Source organism: Gopherus flavomarginatus, chromosome 22, assembly GCF_025201925.1.
Source record: "Gopherus flavomarginatus isolate rGopFla2 chromosome 22, rGopFla2.mat.asm, whole genome shotgun sequence".
In the NCBI taxonomy this organism is placed as follows: Eukaryota; Metazoa; Chordata; order Testudines; family Testudinidae; genus Gopherus; species Gopherus flavomarginatus.
The window spans coordinates 8,164,866-8,177,037 of NC_066638.1; the positions used below are offsets into that span (position 1 = coordinate 8,164,866).

Below are 12,172 nucleotides of genomic sequence, written 5' to 3' on the forward strand. Positions count from 1 at the left end.
GTAACTATAGCTGAGTTTGCTGGCAGCAGAGAAGGAAACAATTGCACCTTTTAAATGATGCTGTTGAGATTTGAGTTCACGCCCCATTGACGTGAACAGCCCCACTCACCTCAATGGGGCATGACTGCAAAGAGCCCCATTTCAACAGTTAACCCTTTCACGCTGCTGATCACCTTGGCCTTGCTGGAGCAGCCAGCTAATGTGTTTCTCCAGGGCAGGGGCTTGCTCCATGTGCAGGGCTGCAAGGGGTAAATGTATAAATCCTTGGCTGGTGTGAGATGTGTGATTTTGGGAGACAACAGTACAGAAGTGTGTGTGTGTCTGTCTGTCGCCCCCACCAGCACCACCCACACACTCACACTCACTCTCTCTCTCCAGGGTGACTGGCTGTCACAGGGAACTAAACCATCCCTGATAGAATAAATGTCCTGATTGCCAGCCAGTGTACAAATACTGGCCAATTTCCACCCCCCTTGGCCCCAGTTCCACCCCCTGCAGGAGATCAGAACTGTCTCTGAACTCCAGGGCTTGGCCCATCTCTATACAACACAATGGAAAATAGTAGGTATGCAAATTTCCCCCCAACCCCTCTTTCACTTGGTTCTGCCAATGCCCCTCCATTCCTGATGTAAAGACTCCTGCCCCACGTCCAGCTATGCAACTCATTTCTGGCCTTCAGCACCCAGCTCTTCCAATACCCCCCATCCTGATCTGTACCGCTTCTGCAGTCTGACCCCTCCCATCTTCTGCTACTGCACCACCAATCCCACCCTCTAACACCTACTGCTGTCTCAATCCTTGTTCTGTGTACATGGCTTTGACAGGAGAGCCAGCAAGTCAGACCTCTAGGAGCAGCTGGAGCCAGGGCCACTGGGACCAACCCCCTTGTGCTTTGTGCAACACCTGTGTTTTCAGGAGGCATTTGTAAAAGCCAGTGGAGGTCCAGTTGGTATGGGAGACACAGGAGACAACTGTGGGTGTTAGATTGTGGTGTGAGACAGTCCCCACTAATCCTGTACAGAAATGATGGTCTTGAGGCAAAATATTATTAGGTGGAATTCTCTGGCCTGTGTACACAGGAGGTCAAACTAGATGATCGCAATTGTCCCTTCTGGCCTGGCAGTCTAGGTATCTACAATCCCTAGATCAGGCAGTGTAGAGGGACAATATACCCCCCAAACCATGCTGCTGCATGAAGGGATTGCTTCAAAATACCTTTCACATTTTAAAGAGGCAGAGAATTAAATACCAGCCTGAGTGACACTGCCTTGTGCCTCAGCACTTCAGAGACTTACCCCTGGGCTGGAGACCATGCAGAGCCATCAGGAGCAGATCTTTTCTACACCCTGATGCTATGCTCCAATTGAGAAAAGCTGCAGGATTATCCCCTCCCATCTCACTAGAGAGGGTGGTGGTTGTGACCCCCTGAAAGCTGCTCGTCACCTCCCAGTTGAGAACTCAGGCCCCTAAACGAAAAGGGTGACGATTATACCCTGTAACCCCTGCAAGGCTAGTAACAGTCCTGCCAGAGTCATGGGTGCTGGAAGAAGGCAAATGGCATCTGGGTGGGGGCAGGGGGGATTCTTACCCCAATTGCTCCTCCCCTGCTGTGAGAAATTAGTTTTAGAAAGAGGAGGGATGGCAGTTAGCCAGGCACTCGACTCTGAGAGGGCCCTGTACAGCTTAATGGGGTGAAAATCATATATACCTGCAGCGCTGCACTATTTGAAGCCCAGTGCTTAAAATTAACTGTCCCTTGAGCCCCCCTGCTTGTCTAACCCCTCTGCTGCCACAGAAATGGTCAGCTGGCCAGTTTGCCCTCCAGTGAGGAATAGCCTCTCTCAGTGGTGTCCTAGTACATGTGGACTTTTAGCTAGGAACAGAGTCAAGCCAAGGGCCAAGATTTTCAAGTGACTCCAGAGGCTGTGTGTCCTACTGGAGACACAGGAAAGGAGCCAGATTTTCAGCACTTTCTGAAAGTCCGTCCCCTTTGACTTGAGCCAACTTCAGCACTCAGAAAACAGAGGCCCCCACAGTCACTTTGAATGATCTTAGCCCAAAAGTTTATGTTCAAAGAGCACAGGCCACTGACCTGCAGCATTGGAGGAACTGCCAATGCCTTGCCACGCCAACAGACTGACTGGCATTCCTAGGAGGAAGCTAAGAGCGTCTGTATCCCAGCCCTCTACCAACTCCCTTCCTGGAACAGAAGGCCTAGAAACTTTAGGTAACAGCACTGTATTCGCCACTCACGGTGTTAGGCCTGACCCCATTAGGAATCATAGTTGAAGCTTGAGTATTTTTTTATACAGCTATTTAACTATACCCATTAGTATAGCTCACTGACAGAGAGTGTGGCAGCTTAGGTTTCCAGAGTAAGTCACTAAAACTTAACTCTTTCCTTCATAATAGACTAACCTCTTTCCTTTGAGGTTGTCACCATGTAAACTCTGCCTCCCTCTTTTCAGAGAGGCTCCATCTTGGTCACTGCTGTAGCCTGACTGCCACACCTTACCTGTGATTCATTTCTCGGGGGAAGTTAGAGGCGCTTTTATAATGCTTGAGAGGCTATGGAATAGATACGAGTTAGAGAAACAGCTTTGTTCTCAGAGAGCTAACAGGCACACTTAACATCTCACTGAAGAGTTTTGACATCTGCCACCCACCCTCTGTCAGTTTAGCCTTACATCTTTAACGTTTATTAGAGTGGCTAAGGGCTAATCAAGAATGGGGCCCTCCTGGGCCAGTTAGTGATCAAACATAGTAGACAGCCCCTGTCCCAGGATGTTGACAGGCCAAGTTCCAGGCTCCCTGCTTAAGAGGTTGTGAATTGTGTTGCATCTTTAAAATGGACTAGAACAGATTAGACTACAAAGCAGTCCTGGCAGTTGGTTGTCCACCATCTGGTTGATACAAGAACCAGATGCTTTGAAGACAAGTATAGTGCTTACTCCCTACATTATACTCTACATGCAGAGAGTATAATGCATAAAACGTCTGTTAGTCTATAAGGTGCCACAGGATTCTTTGCTGCTTTTACATGCAGAGAGTGACTCCCAGCTGAATTAGACCAAACCACTGAAGCAGAAATCATCATTTATTCACACCACCAGTGAGCAAGTCAAGGGAAAAATAAAACCCACATGTGCAGCCCAATAAATGAGAAAGACTCCGCTCATCTTCCTTTCCTTCGGAAGCTCTTCCAGTGTGTCTTACTGCTCAGGAGCCAGTCCTGGATAAGTGAGTCCAGACATTGATCTGCGATTGTGGGGGGCTGGGAACCCACTGTTGGTGCCTCTGAGCACGCTGGCACATAGTGACCTTGGAGGAGAATTCACTTCTTACTGGCCTTCACTGCTGACTTGGTGACCTTGGCAGTTCCACCAGCTTTCTTCTCAACAGCCTTGATCACCCCCACAGCCACTGTCTGCCTCATGTCACGAACAGCAAAGCGACCTGCCGGAGAAGGAACACCAATTAGACGAAGACAAGGACAGAGTAGGAGACTTCCTGGATATTGGGAGGAGTTTCCATGCTAATAACTGGAGTTTGGTTTGTGGACTAATGCCTTGCAGAAGCATTTTATTACTCAAGCCAGTGAAGGGGTAGGTACACGTTTACCTCCCGTTGCTATGGAGAGCAGCTATCTAAGAGCTGAATCCTAGCATTAGTTGTCTTAGAACAGAGTTGTGGTGTTAGGACATGTTCAGACAGACACTCATCAAGAGCCAGACTGAACCAATACAAGGATTATGAAATCTTACCAAGAGGCGGGTACTCAGAGAAGCTCTCCACACACATGGGTTTGCCAGGAATCATCTGCACAATGGCAGCATCCCCAGACTTCAGTGCCTTGGGATTGTCCTCCAGCTTCTTGCCAGACCTGCGGTCGATCTTCTCCTTCAGCTCCGCAAACTTGCAGGCGATGTGAGCAGTGTGGCAATCCAGCACTGGGGAGTAGCCAGCGGCGATCTGGCCAGGGTGGTTCAGGATGATGACCTGCAGAGAAAGAAGGGGAGGGGGTGGAATTCAAAAATCAAGCGACTGGTCACATTTCAAGGAGACTGGTGGGCAGCAATAGGGACTTTACAGATCCCGAATCACTGACCTGAGAGGTGAAGCTACCAGCCTCCATGGGAGGGTCGTTCTTGCTGTCTCCAGCCACGTTCCCACGCCGGATGTCTTTCACAGACACGTTCTTCACGTTGAACCCAACGTTGTCACCTGGCAGGGCCTCTGCCAGAGCCTCGTGGTGCATTTCCACCGACTTCACCTCCGTGGTGACATTGGCAGGGGCAAAAGTCACAACCATGCCAGCCTTCATGAAGCCAGTCTCCACGCGGCCCACTGGGACTGTTCCGATACCTGGGGAGACACGTACTGGTCAGTTTGGTGTTAATGAGCTAAAACAAGGTTACATGGGGAGAGGAAAGAATTGGAGATGCAAAGAGTGGATGATCTCTGCTTGTTGCTTCAGCGTCCTCTGTCCAGAGGCCTCATTCAGCCTTTTGGCCATTAAGGGGAAATACAGCATGGCCAAGAGAGGGTGTGACTGAGTCTCTATCCCAGACATTCAGTAGGAAGGTGTTCCCGGTCCATGTGAGCCGCAGTTTAGGTGGAATTACATCACTTAAAATGGCAGCCACCATTTTACATTTTCCTTTATGGGGAGAGTTCTATTGTCCCAGCCCTGCTGGGAAACGCTCGCCCCTACTCACCGCCGATCTTGTAGACATCCTGCAGGGGCAGGCGGAGGGGTTTGTTGATGGGGCGGGAAGGAGGGATAATGGAATCCAGGGCTTCCAGCAGTGTTGTACCAGAAACGTTGCCTTCCTTCCTCGTAATGCTCCAGCCTTTGAACCAAGGCATCTGCAAGGTATGTATGAGGGGAGAGGAGATGATTGTAATTGACAGCTCACAAGTCACCTGCAGAGCTTGGGTGAACTTGACAGCATGTCCCAAGCACTCCAGTTCCGACAGATTCTCTTTCCTACCCCCAAAAAAGTTTCAACTAAGCAGAGGTGCATCCCTTGTGATTTGTGGAAATGAACAAGAAACAGATATAGGCTTAGCCTCAGGGGTGAAACTTACAGAACTTACTAGTACAGCTAGAGTCCTAGGGGGTGGTCTCACCCAGAAGAGGCATGGCCTCTCAAGATTTAAAGGCCCTGGGGCACAGGCTGTGGCTGGGAGTCCCAGGGCCTTTAAATCACCCCTGGGCTCCCAGCTGCAGAGGTGGAGTTAGGCCCCAGCCCGGCTGCCAGAGCTGGGAGGGGAATTTAGAGGGCCCGGGGCTCCCTGCAGCAGCCAAAGCACCGGGCCCTTTAAATCCCCGCTGCGGAAGCCAGTGCAGTCTAGGAATTTAAATGCCTTAGAATAGAATATCAGGGTTGGAAGGGACCAGCTTACTTTCACCTCTGCTTAGCCTCCATCAAGCCATGAAATTCTAACTCAAGGCAGTGAGATAACAGTCCAATTTAGAGAATCTCAGAGGGCCAGTGTCTTATTGCAACACAGAGCCCAGCAGCAGTAACTTTAAGCTGAACTCATTTCAGTTTACAAACATCCATTCTCTCCAGCGGTAAGCCAGTCCCCATCCCATCACCCCAGAAGTCTACCCACCTCTCTGCTAGAGGGGCCATGTAGAAACAGGTAGGCTACTCACATTGGCGCTGGCCTCCAGCATGTTGTCCCCATGCCAGCCAGAGATGGGCACGAATGCCACAGAGGCTGGGTTGTAGCCGATCTTCTTGATGTAGGCGCTCACTTCCTTGGTGATCTCCTGGTAGCGCTTGCCACTGTAAGGGGGCTCCGTGGAGTCCATCTTGTTCACCCCAACGATGAGCTGCTTCACCCCCAGCGTGTAGGCCAGCAGGGCGTGCTCCCGGGTCTGCCCGTTCTTAGAGATGCCAGCTTCAAACTCTCCCACGCCAGCCGCCACAATCAGCACCGCACAGTCAGCCTGGGGAGGGAAATGGGCCATGAGAACAAGTTCATACTGGGAACGAGGGGACCGGTAGGGATGTGACAGGTACCCTACAGATAAAGGAGAGCCTCTCCACCCCCCACAAAAAAACAGTCTCCCTCAGGAGGGACTGGCAGCCCTTCCCTGTATAGACCTAAGAGCTGCAGCACCACCCCACACCTAGAGCCCAATGCATTGAGTGGCAATGTTATTCTTTGCAATGCTAAGGTCACAAGACTCGTTTGCCATTAAATTAGGGCTTTATTGGGATGCCGCAAGGCCTAGCCGCAAACCCAGTATAATCAGACTCTTCACAGGGGTTTGACTGCCCCGTCCATACCTGAGAGGTACCAGTGATCATGTTCTTGATGAAGTCTCTGTGCCCAGGGGCATCGATGATGGTGATGTAGTACTTGGTGGTCTCGAACTTCCACAGGGAGATGTCGATGGTGATCCCACGCTCCCGCTCGGCCTTCAGCTTATCCAGCACCCAGGCGTATTTGAAGGAGCCCTTGCCCATCTGCGTGGGAGGAGACAGACACTGGTTACAGCAGGGCAGGCCTGCTGCTGTTGGAAACTGCTACTGGAGAAACAGGCACAAGCCAGGGACAATCCCTCCCAGCGAGGGGTGTGAAATGCAGGAGGGGGGTGTAAATATTTGAAGCAGATTCCCCCTGCCTGGATGGGGATGCCTGCCCCAGCAGAGTCTGTTCACCGCAGAGCAATATACTAGGTGCAAGTACAGGGAACCCAGAGGTAGGCGCATGGTCCCTGCTCTAGGGCAGGTGGGGGCAGGCATGGGGCAGTGTTCACCCCCCACCCCATCATAAGCTGGTTACACTGCAGCCTAGAAAAGGGCCAGATTCCCCAACCCCCACAGGGCCGAACATCTTTTGGGAGGTCAGGGAGCAAGAGGGAGGCCGCTGGGGCGATTGGGGGGTGCAGGAGAGTCAGAAATGCCCCCACCTCAGCCGCCTCCTTCTCGAACTTCTCGATGGTTCGCTTGTCGATGCCCCCACACTTGTAGATGAGGTGCCCGGTGGTAGTGGATTTCCCCGAGTCCACGTGGCCGATCACCACGATGTTGATGTGGGTTTTCTCCTTGCCCATGGTGCCGGACGGAGCGCGAGCGGGACCTGCAGGGCAGACCGAGTTACCGCAGAGCAATTCGCGCGGAGCCACTCCGGTGTGACTCCGGAGTAACAAGCCAGCGTCACACCGGGGGGACACAGCAGAGCACACCCTGCAGCCAGACACATTGGTAGGGGCTCCGATCCCCCGGGCTAGAACCGGAGCCCAGCCCTCCCGCTTCATTCACACCAGCCAATTCGGATCGAGCGATCGCTGCCAGCCCACCCTTTCGCGAGCGGCCTTAGAGCAGTGCGGACTGGGCGCCCCCTCCCCAGCCCTGAGGGCCCCCCCAAAACCCCGCTTACCTCCAGTCACGTTGCTCTGATCCGTCTCCAAACAGCAGCCCCCAGTCCGGCCGCCCGGGGCTTTTAAAGAGCCCGCGGGGGAGGAGCCGAGCGGCCGGCCCGGGGCTGCACAAAGCGGCCTCGCCCCACCCATTGAGAGGGACTGATTCAATTAGACCCCGGTCCCTGGCCGGCCCCTGCGGCGGGGGGCACTTCCCCCCTGCCCTCCGCACGCACATAACTGGGCCCCTCCCAGCACCCCCCTTCCCCAGGCTCTGGGGGAGTCGGGCTCTGGGAGCTGCACACGGGGAGGGTTTGGCAGGTGTATAACCCGCCCCCCATCCCCATCCACCTGGCCCTGGCAATGTCCCTCCAGCCCTGCCCTGCTCTTCCTCTGCTGCCCCACCCCATCTCTGGCTAGTCCAGCTCCTGGGAACATACACCCTCCCCACCCAGTCACAGCTCTGCCAATGCCCCCCCAGTGATGACCCCCAGTACCATTACCCCCCGCTCCCATTACAGATGGGGAAACTGAGGCACAACGCAAGGTAATGACTTGTCTAAGGTCACCCAACAGGCTAGTGTAACAGTATCCACTAGGCAGCCCTGTCGCCACTGTGTACTGCGGTGGGGGGGGGAGGCTGTTGGTACAGGGACTCTGACCTTGAGGAATTCAGGCTTAAACATATTGCCCTAAATGCAAATGAGCCCAGAACACTGGGCGACGGTGTCAAAAAATCAGACTAAACCAGGGGTGGGCAACCTATGGCGCGGGTGCTTAAGGCGGCACTCAAGCTGATTTTCAGTGGCACTCATACTGCCTGGTCCTGGCCATCGGTCCGCGGGGCTCTGCATTTTAATTTAATTTTACATTAAGCCTCTTAAACATTTTAAAAACCTTATTTACTTTACCTACAACAATAGTTTAGTTATATATTATAGACTTATAGAAAGAGACCTTCTAAAAACATTAAAATGTATTACTGGCACGCAAAACCTTAAATCAGAGTGAATAAATGAAGACTCGGCCCAGCACTTCTGAAAGGTTGCCAGCCCCTGGACTAAACCAAGAGTAAAATCTCAGAACACCGAAGAGATTCCTTTCCCCTCCTACCCAGCACATTGTGCCTCTGGAAGAATTAGAGGCAAGAAAGAGGTATTTTATTTCATTTCTTCAGCCTAGTTTCTTTTTTAGATTGTTTTTATTCCCAGAGCTACAGTGGGGAGTGAGAGAAAAGCCTGGCTCAGGGCCTGGAAATGAGCAGATGCTGGAATATGCCCCACAACCTGAGGCTTCAGGATCTCCATGTGGAGTTTTGGGGTCTTCTCTCCGCCCCCCTCTCCCCCCCCCCCATGTTTTCTGGAGAATCCAAGTTTCAATTTAAACAAAGGTCCCTTCAGCCTGTGATTGAGCCAGAGGCCTTGGAAGACACTCAGAGAAGTGTGAAATGCCCCATTCACCTCAACTGGATATGCACTTTCTCACCTAAATAGCATCATCCAGAAGTGACAGCAGAGTTAACTCCTTCCCTGCTGGTCACCTAGCTAATGTGCAGCTCCAGGGTGAGTACATTCCTGCCTAATGCATTTTTATACGGAAAGGCTGCAAGGTGCAAAGCTGTAAGTGCCTGGCTGTTGGATGAGCGATTTGATTTTGGGGATCTCAGCATGGCACTGCCCCTTGCCTCTCCCCAGGGGACAGCAATGCCCCAGCTTTCTGCAGGGGAGGTTCCCCAGCCAATATTAAAACACTGTTGCCCTGTTGTTTACACTATTAACAGGCACCTAGCCAGTCTCCCCCACTCGCCCCATCATCCCCCTGCTCCGAGTCCCGCCCCCGCACACACACCCTCTTTTTGCTGGGTGGGACCTAACCTTTGGGTCAATGGTTTGAGTCTGGCTCAGGGCAATGACAGCCATAAGCTTTGTGGCTGTCCAGTGACTGTAGAATGGGTTCTGTGAAATGTGCCATCCGGGGGTCTCTGTACATTTCTCAGCAGACAGGGACCTGTATCACAGTTTGCCTCCTCCCTCTTCAGAGTGGCCAACGACTGAATGGGCCATGGAGAGGAAAAGATGGTCGGGTGCCTGGGATTCGGCAGATCCTGCTCTGCCACAGAACTCTTGTGTGACCTTGGGCAAGTCATGTCGTTTCTCGCTGCCTCAGTTCCCTGCCTGTGCAATGGCGTAACAGCAGTTCTCAGATACTACAGAAATGGGAGCCATACAAGTGCCTAATATAGGTGGCTAGAGGCCAAGCCTGAAGTGTGGGGGAGCTTGCCTGGCCATTGCTCTGCCTGTGCTGGAGATAAACAGAGGACTTCAATCTCTGCTCCTAATTTTTACAGGGGAATATGGTAAAGGATACATGCAGGGCCCTAGTCCGTCTCCTCCCCATCTCTGACCAGGCCCCTCACTTCCCCCACTGTCAGTGGCAATGTGGGGTGGCCGTGTGTCTCCTTGGGTGCAGTTAAGCTGTCTTGCCACTGGTTCCAGAGGGCTGCACGTCTGGCCCCAGCTCTGCCTTCACTTTCAAATCAAAGAGTGGGGTTGGGTGATCTGCAGAGATGATGCCTCCGAGAGGAGAATGGCAGGGGGGCTGTGCACTGTGGTTGATGGCACTGGGATAGATGTTGGAGTGAATTCATGTCACATGGATGTTGCTCAGTGACGCTTGGAGATCTCTGGCCCAAGGGGTTAAAAGCCACAGCTCTTCCTTGGCCAGTGAGTGCCTGCAAAGCGACTGCGGGCAGGGGCTGGTTCATTTTAACAAGGCTTTGTTCATGAGTGGTGGGGCGGGGTGCAGGGCTGTGAAAAGGCCCCATTTAACACACCCGAGCAAGGAACAGGCTCTGTTTGAAGCTGATCTCCCCCTCTGATGCGATTAGAGAGTTTATCAGCCCTTCTCTTGCTTCCCCTCTGCCACTAGCAACCACTCTCCCCTGTCTCTCTCAAGCAGACCACTGGAGTCTCCCTGCAATGTCTCTCTGTAATGTATAGCAATTGCCAGAGCAAGTGTGTGTGTGTGTGAGACATAGGGAAGAGATTAATCTTCCGCCAGCAACTCCAGGCTTTGGGATACCCCCTGCAGCGCTGCTAAAGAGGACAGTGCCTTCTCCACATTTGGGGATCACTCTGTTTGTTGAGTTAGGCCTGGGAGCAGCCTCCCGGTACCGACTTGGATCTAGGCTCAGATTGCTGCTAGAATATCTCTGTATAATGAGCCAAATCTGAACCTCGTGGCACCTGGCTACAGGCCCAGATTTATGAGCATTTGGATCCAGAGCACTGTTTCTGCCCATCGTAGAGATAAAACGTTGGGATTTGGTCCCATCTTGAACAGCACTGGACCACTGGGGCTGGAGCTAGCCACGTGTCTGACATGAGCCACTGAATGGCCATGGTAACAAAATTCAGGAACTACTGAAATGCTGGATTCACACCATCAACCTACAGGGAACGAGCCCTGTGCCACAATCAATCCCCTGGTATTGCTCACAGTGGCTCCAGTTTTGACCTGTGGATGGCCAAGCTGATGTCAGTGAGGCCAGGACAGGGGTGGGCAAAGGCATTTTTATGTCAAGCATCTTAGCAAAATCATAAGAACATAAAGGCCAGACTGGGTCAGACCAAAGGTCCATCTAGCCCAGTGTCCTGTCTTCTGACATTGGCCAGTGCCAGGTGCGCCAGAGGGAATGAACAGAACAAGTAATCGTCAAGTGATCTATCCCCCTGTCACCCATTCCCAGCAATCTTCTAATAGGATATTGGTATTTCTCCATGTATTGGCTAATTGCTGTTGTATAGTCTACAGAAAGTGCCATGTGCTAGGAAAGTAAGTTTCTATCTGAAACTGGCAGGAGAGTTGAGAGTACATTTACCCACACTGGAAGTTGGCCAGGACACCAGGGTTAAAAAGGGGGGAAATTTTTCATCCATAGATCTCAAAGCACTTTAAAAAGGAGGTCAGTATCTTTATTCCAGTGTTATGTGCGGGGAAACTGAGGCACAGAGACGCAGTGACTTGCCCAGCCAGGCCCCTCATTCTCTTTCTTTCCATATGGGATCACTGCTCCAAAATTCACAACCTCCCAGTCCAAAATGAGGCACTGTAAGTGGCAATATATCTAGCATTTGCCCCCACTTGTTTCACGTCTCATTCAAACAATGGCAATTGAGCAATTGTTTTAGTACTTTCTTAAAGGGAAGAGCACCCCCTACTGGAACACTGGCACCTTTGTGTTCATAGAAGTTTTCCTATCCATATACAGAGCACACACTTCTCTGCTGAGCTGATATAAAATCTGTGACCAGTCTAGCCAAAGGGGAAATAGCTGCAAGCTAATAGCACCTCTGGGGGCAGTTATAAGTGGTCAGTAATAAAGCAAGCCTGTTCTCTGGAGTGACACTCTGGTATGTTTCCTAACACTGCCTGGCAACTGCTTTCAGTGTTATGTGTCTGCCAACGACTATGAAAAAGTGTCTGCCTAACACAATTAGTGCTAAGGGACTAAATTTAATTTCCCTTTCTCTGTCTCTTTCACAGCTATGCTCAGATCACACTAGGTCCTACATGAAGCAGAGGCCTTCATACTTCCTGCCAAGGTTCCATAGAACAGCAGCTGGCTGTGTTAGCAGTGATCTCATGCTTGGAGGAACAGTACAAACCTCAGCAAGTTAGGGCCCAGATCCTCAAAGGTATTTAGATGGCTCATGGCTGTTAGGAGTGAGGCACCTAAATACCTTTGTGAATCTGAACCAAGATGTGTATGTGTTTATTGTTATTCTATAG

General features: G+C 51.7%; 1 protein-coding gene across 1 annotated transcript; it reads right to left on the bottom strand.

Annotated features, from left to right (window-relative positions):
- Window positions 1–3,133: 3,133 nt before the first annotated feature.
- LOC127039063 (elongation factor 1-alpha, somatic form-like) lies at window positions 3,134–7,231 on the bottom strand. Its single transcript, XM_050932205.1, has 7 exons — window positions 6,932–7,231; window positions 6,306–6,485; window positions 5,666–5,962; window positions 4,719–4,869; window positions 4,109–4,365; window positions 3,765–3,999; window positions 3,134–3,456 (listed from the first exon to the last, which is right to left on the bottom strand). Exons 1-7 carry the CDS (start codon window positions 7,073–7,075, stop codon window positions 3,335–3,337), a joined length of 1,386 nt encoding a protein of 461 aa, XP_050788162.1. The 5' UTR covers window positions 7,076–7,231; the 3' UTR covers window positions 3,134–3,334.
- Between the last annotated feature and the right edge of the window lie 4,941 nt (window positions 7,232–12,172).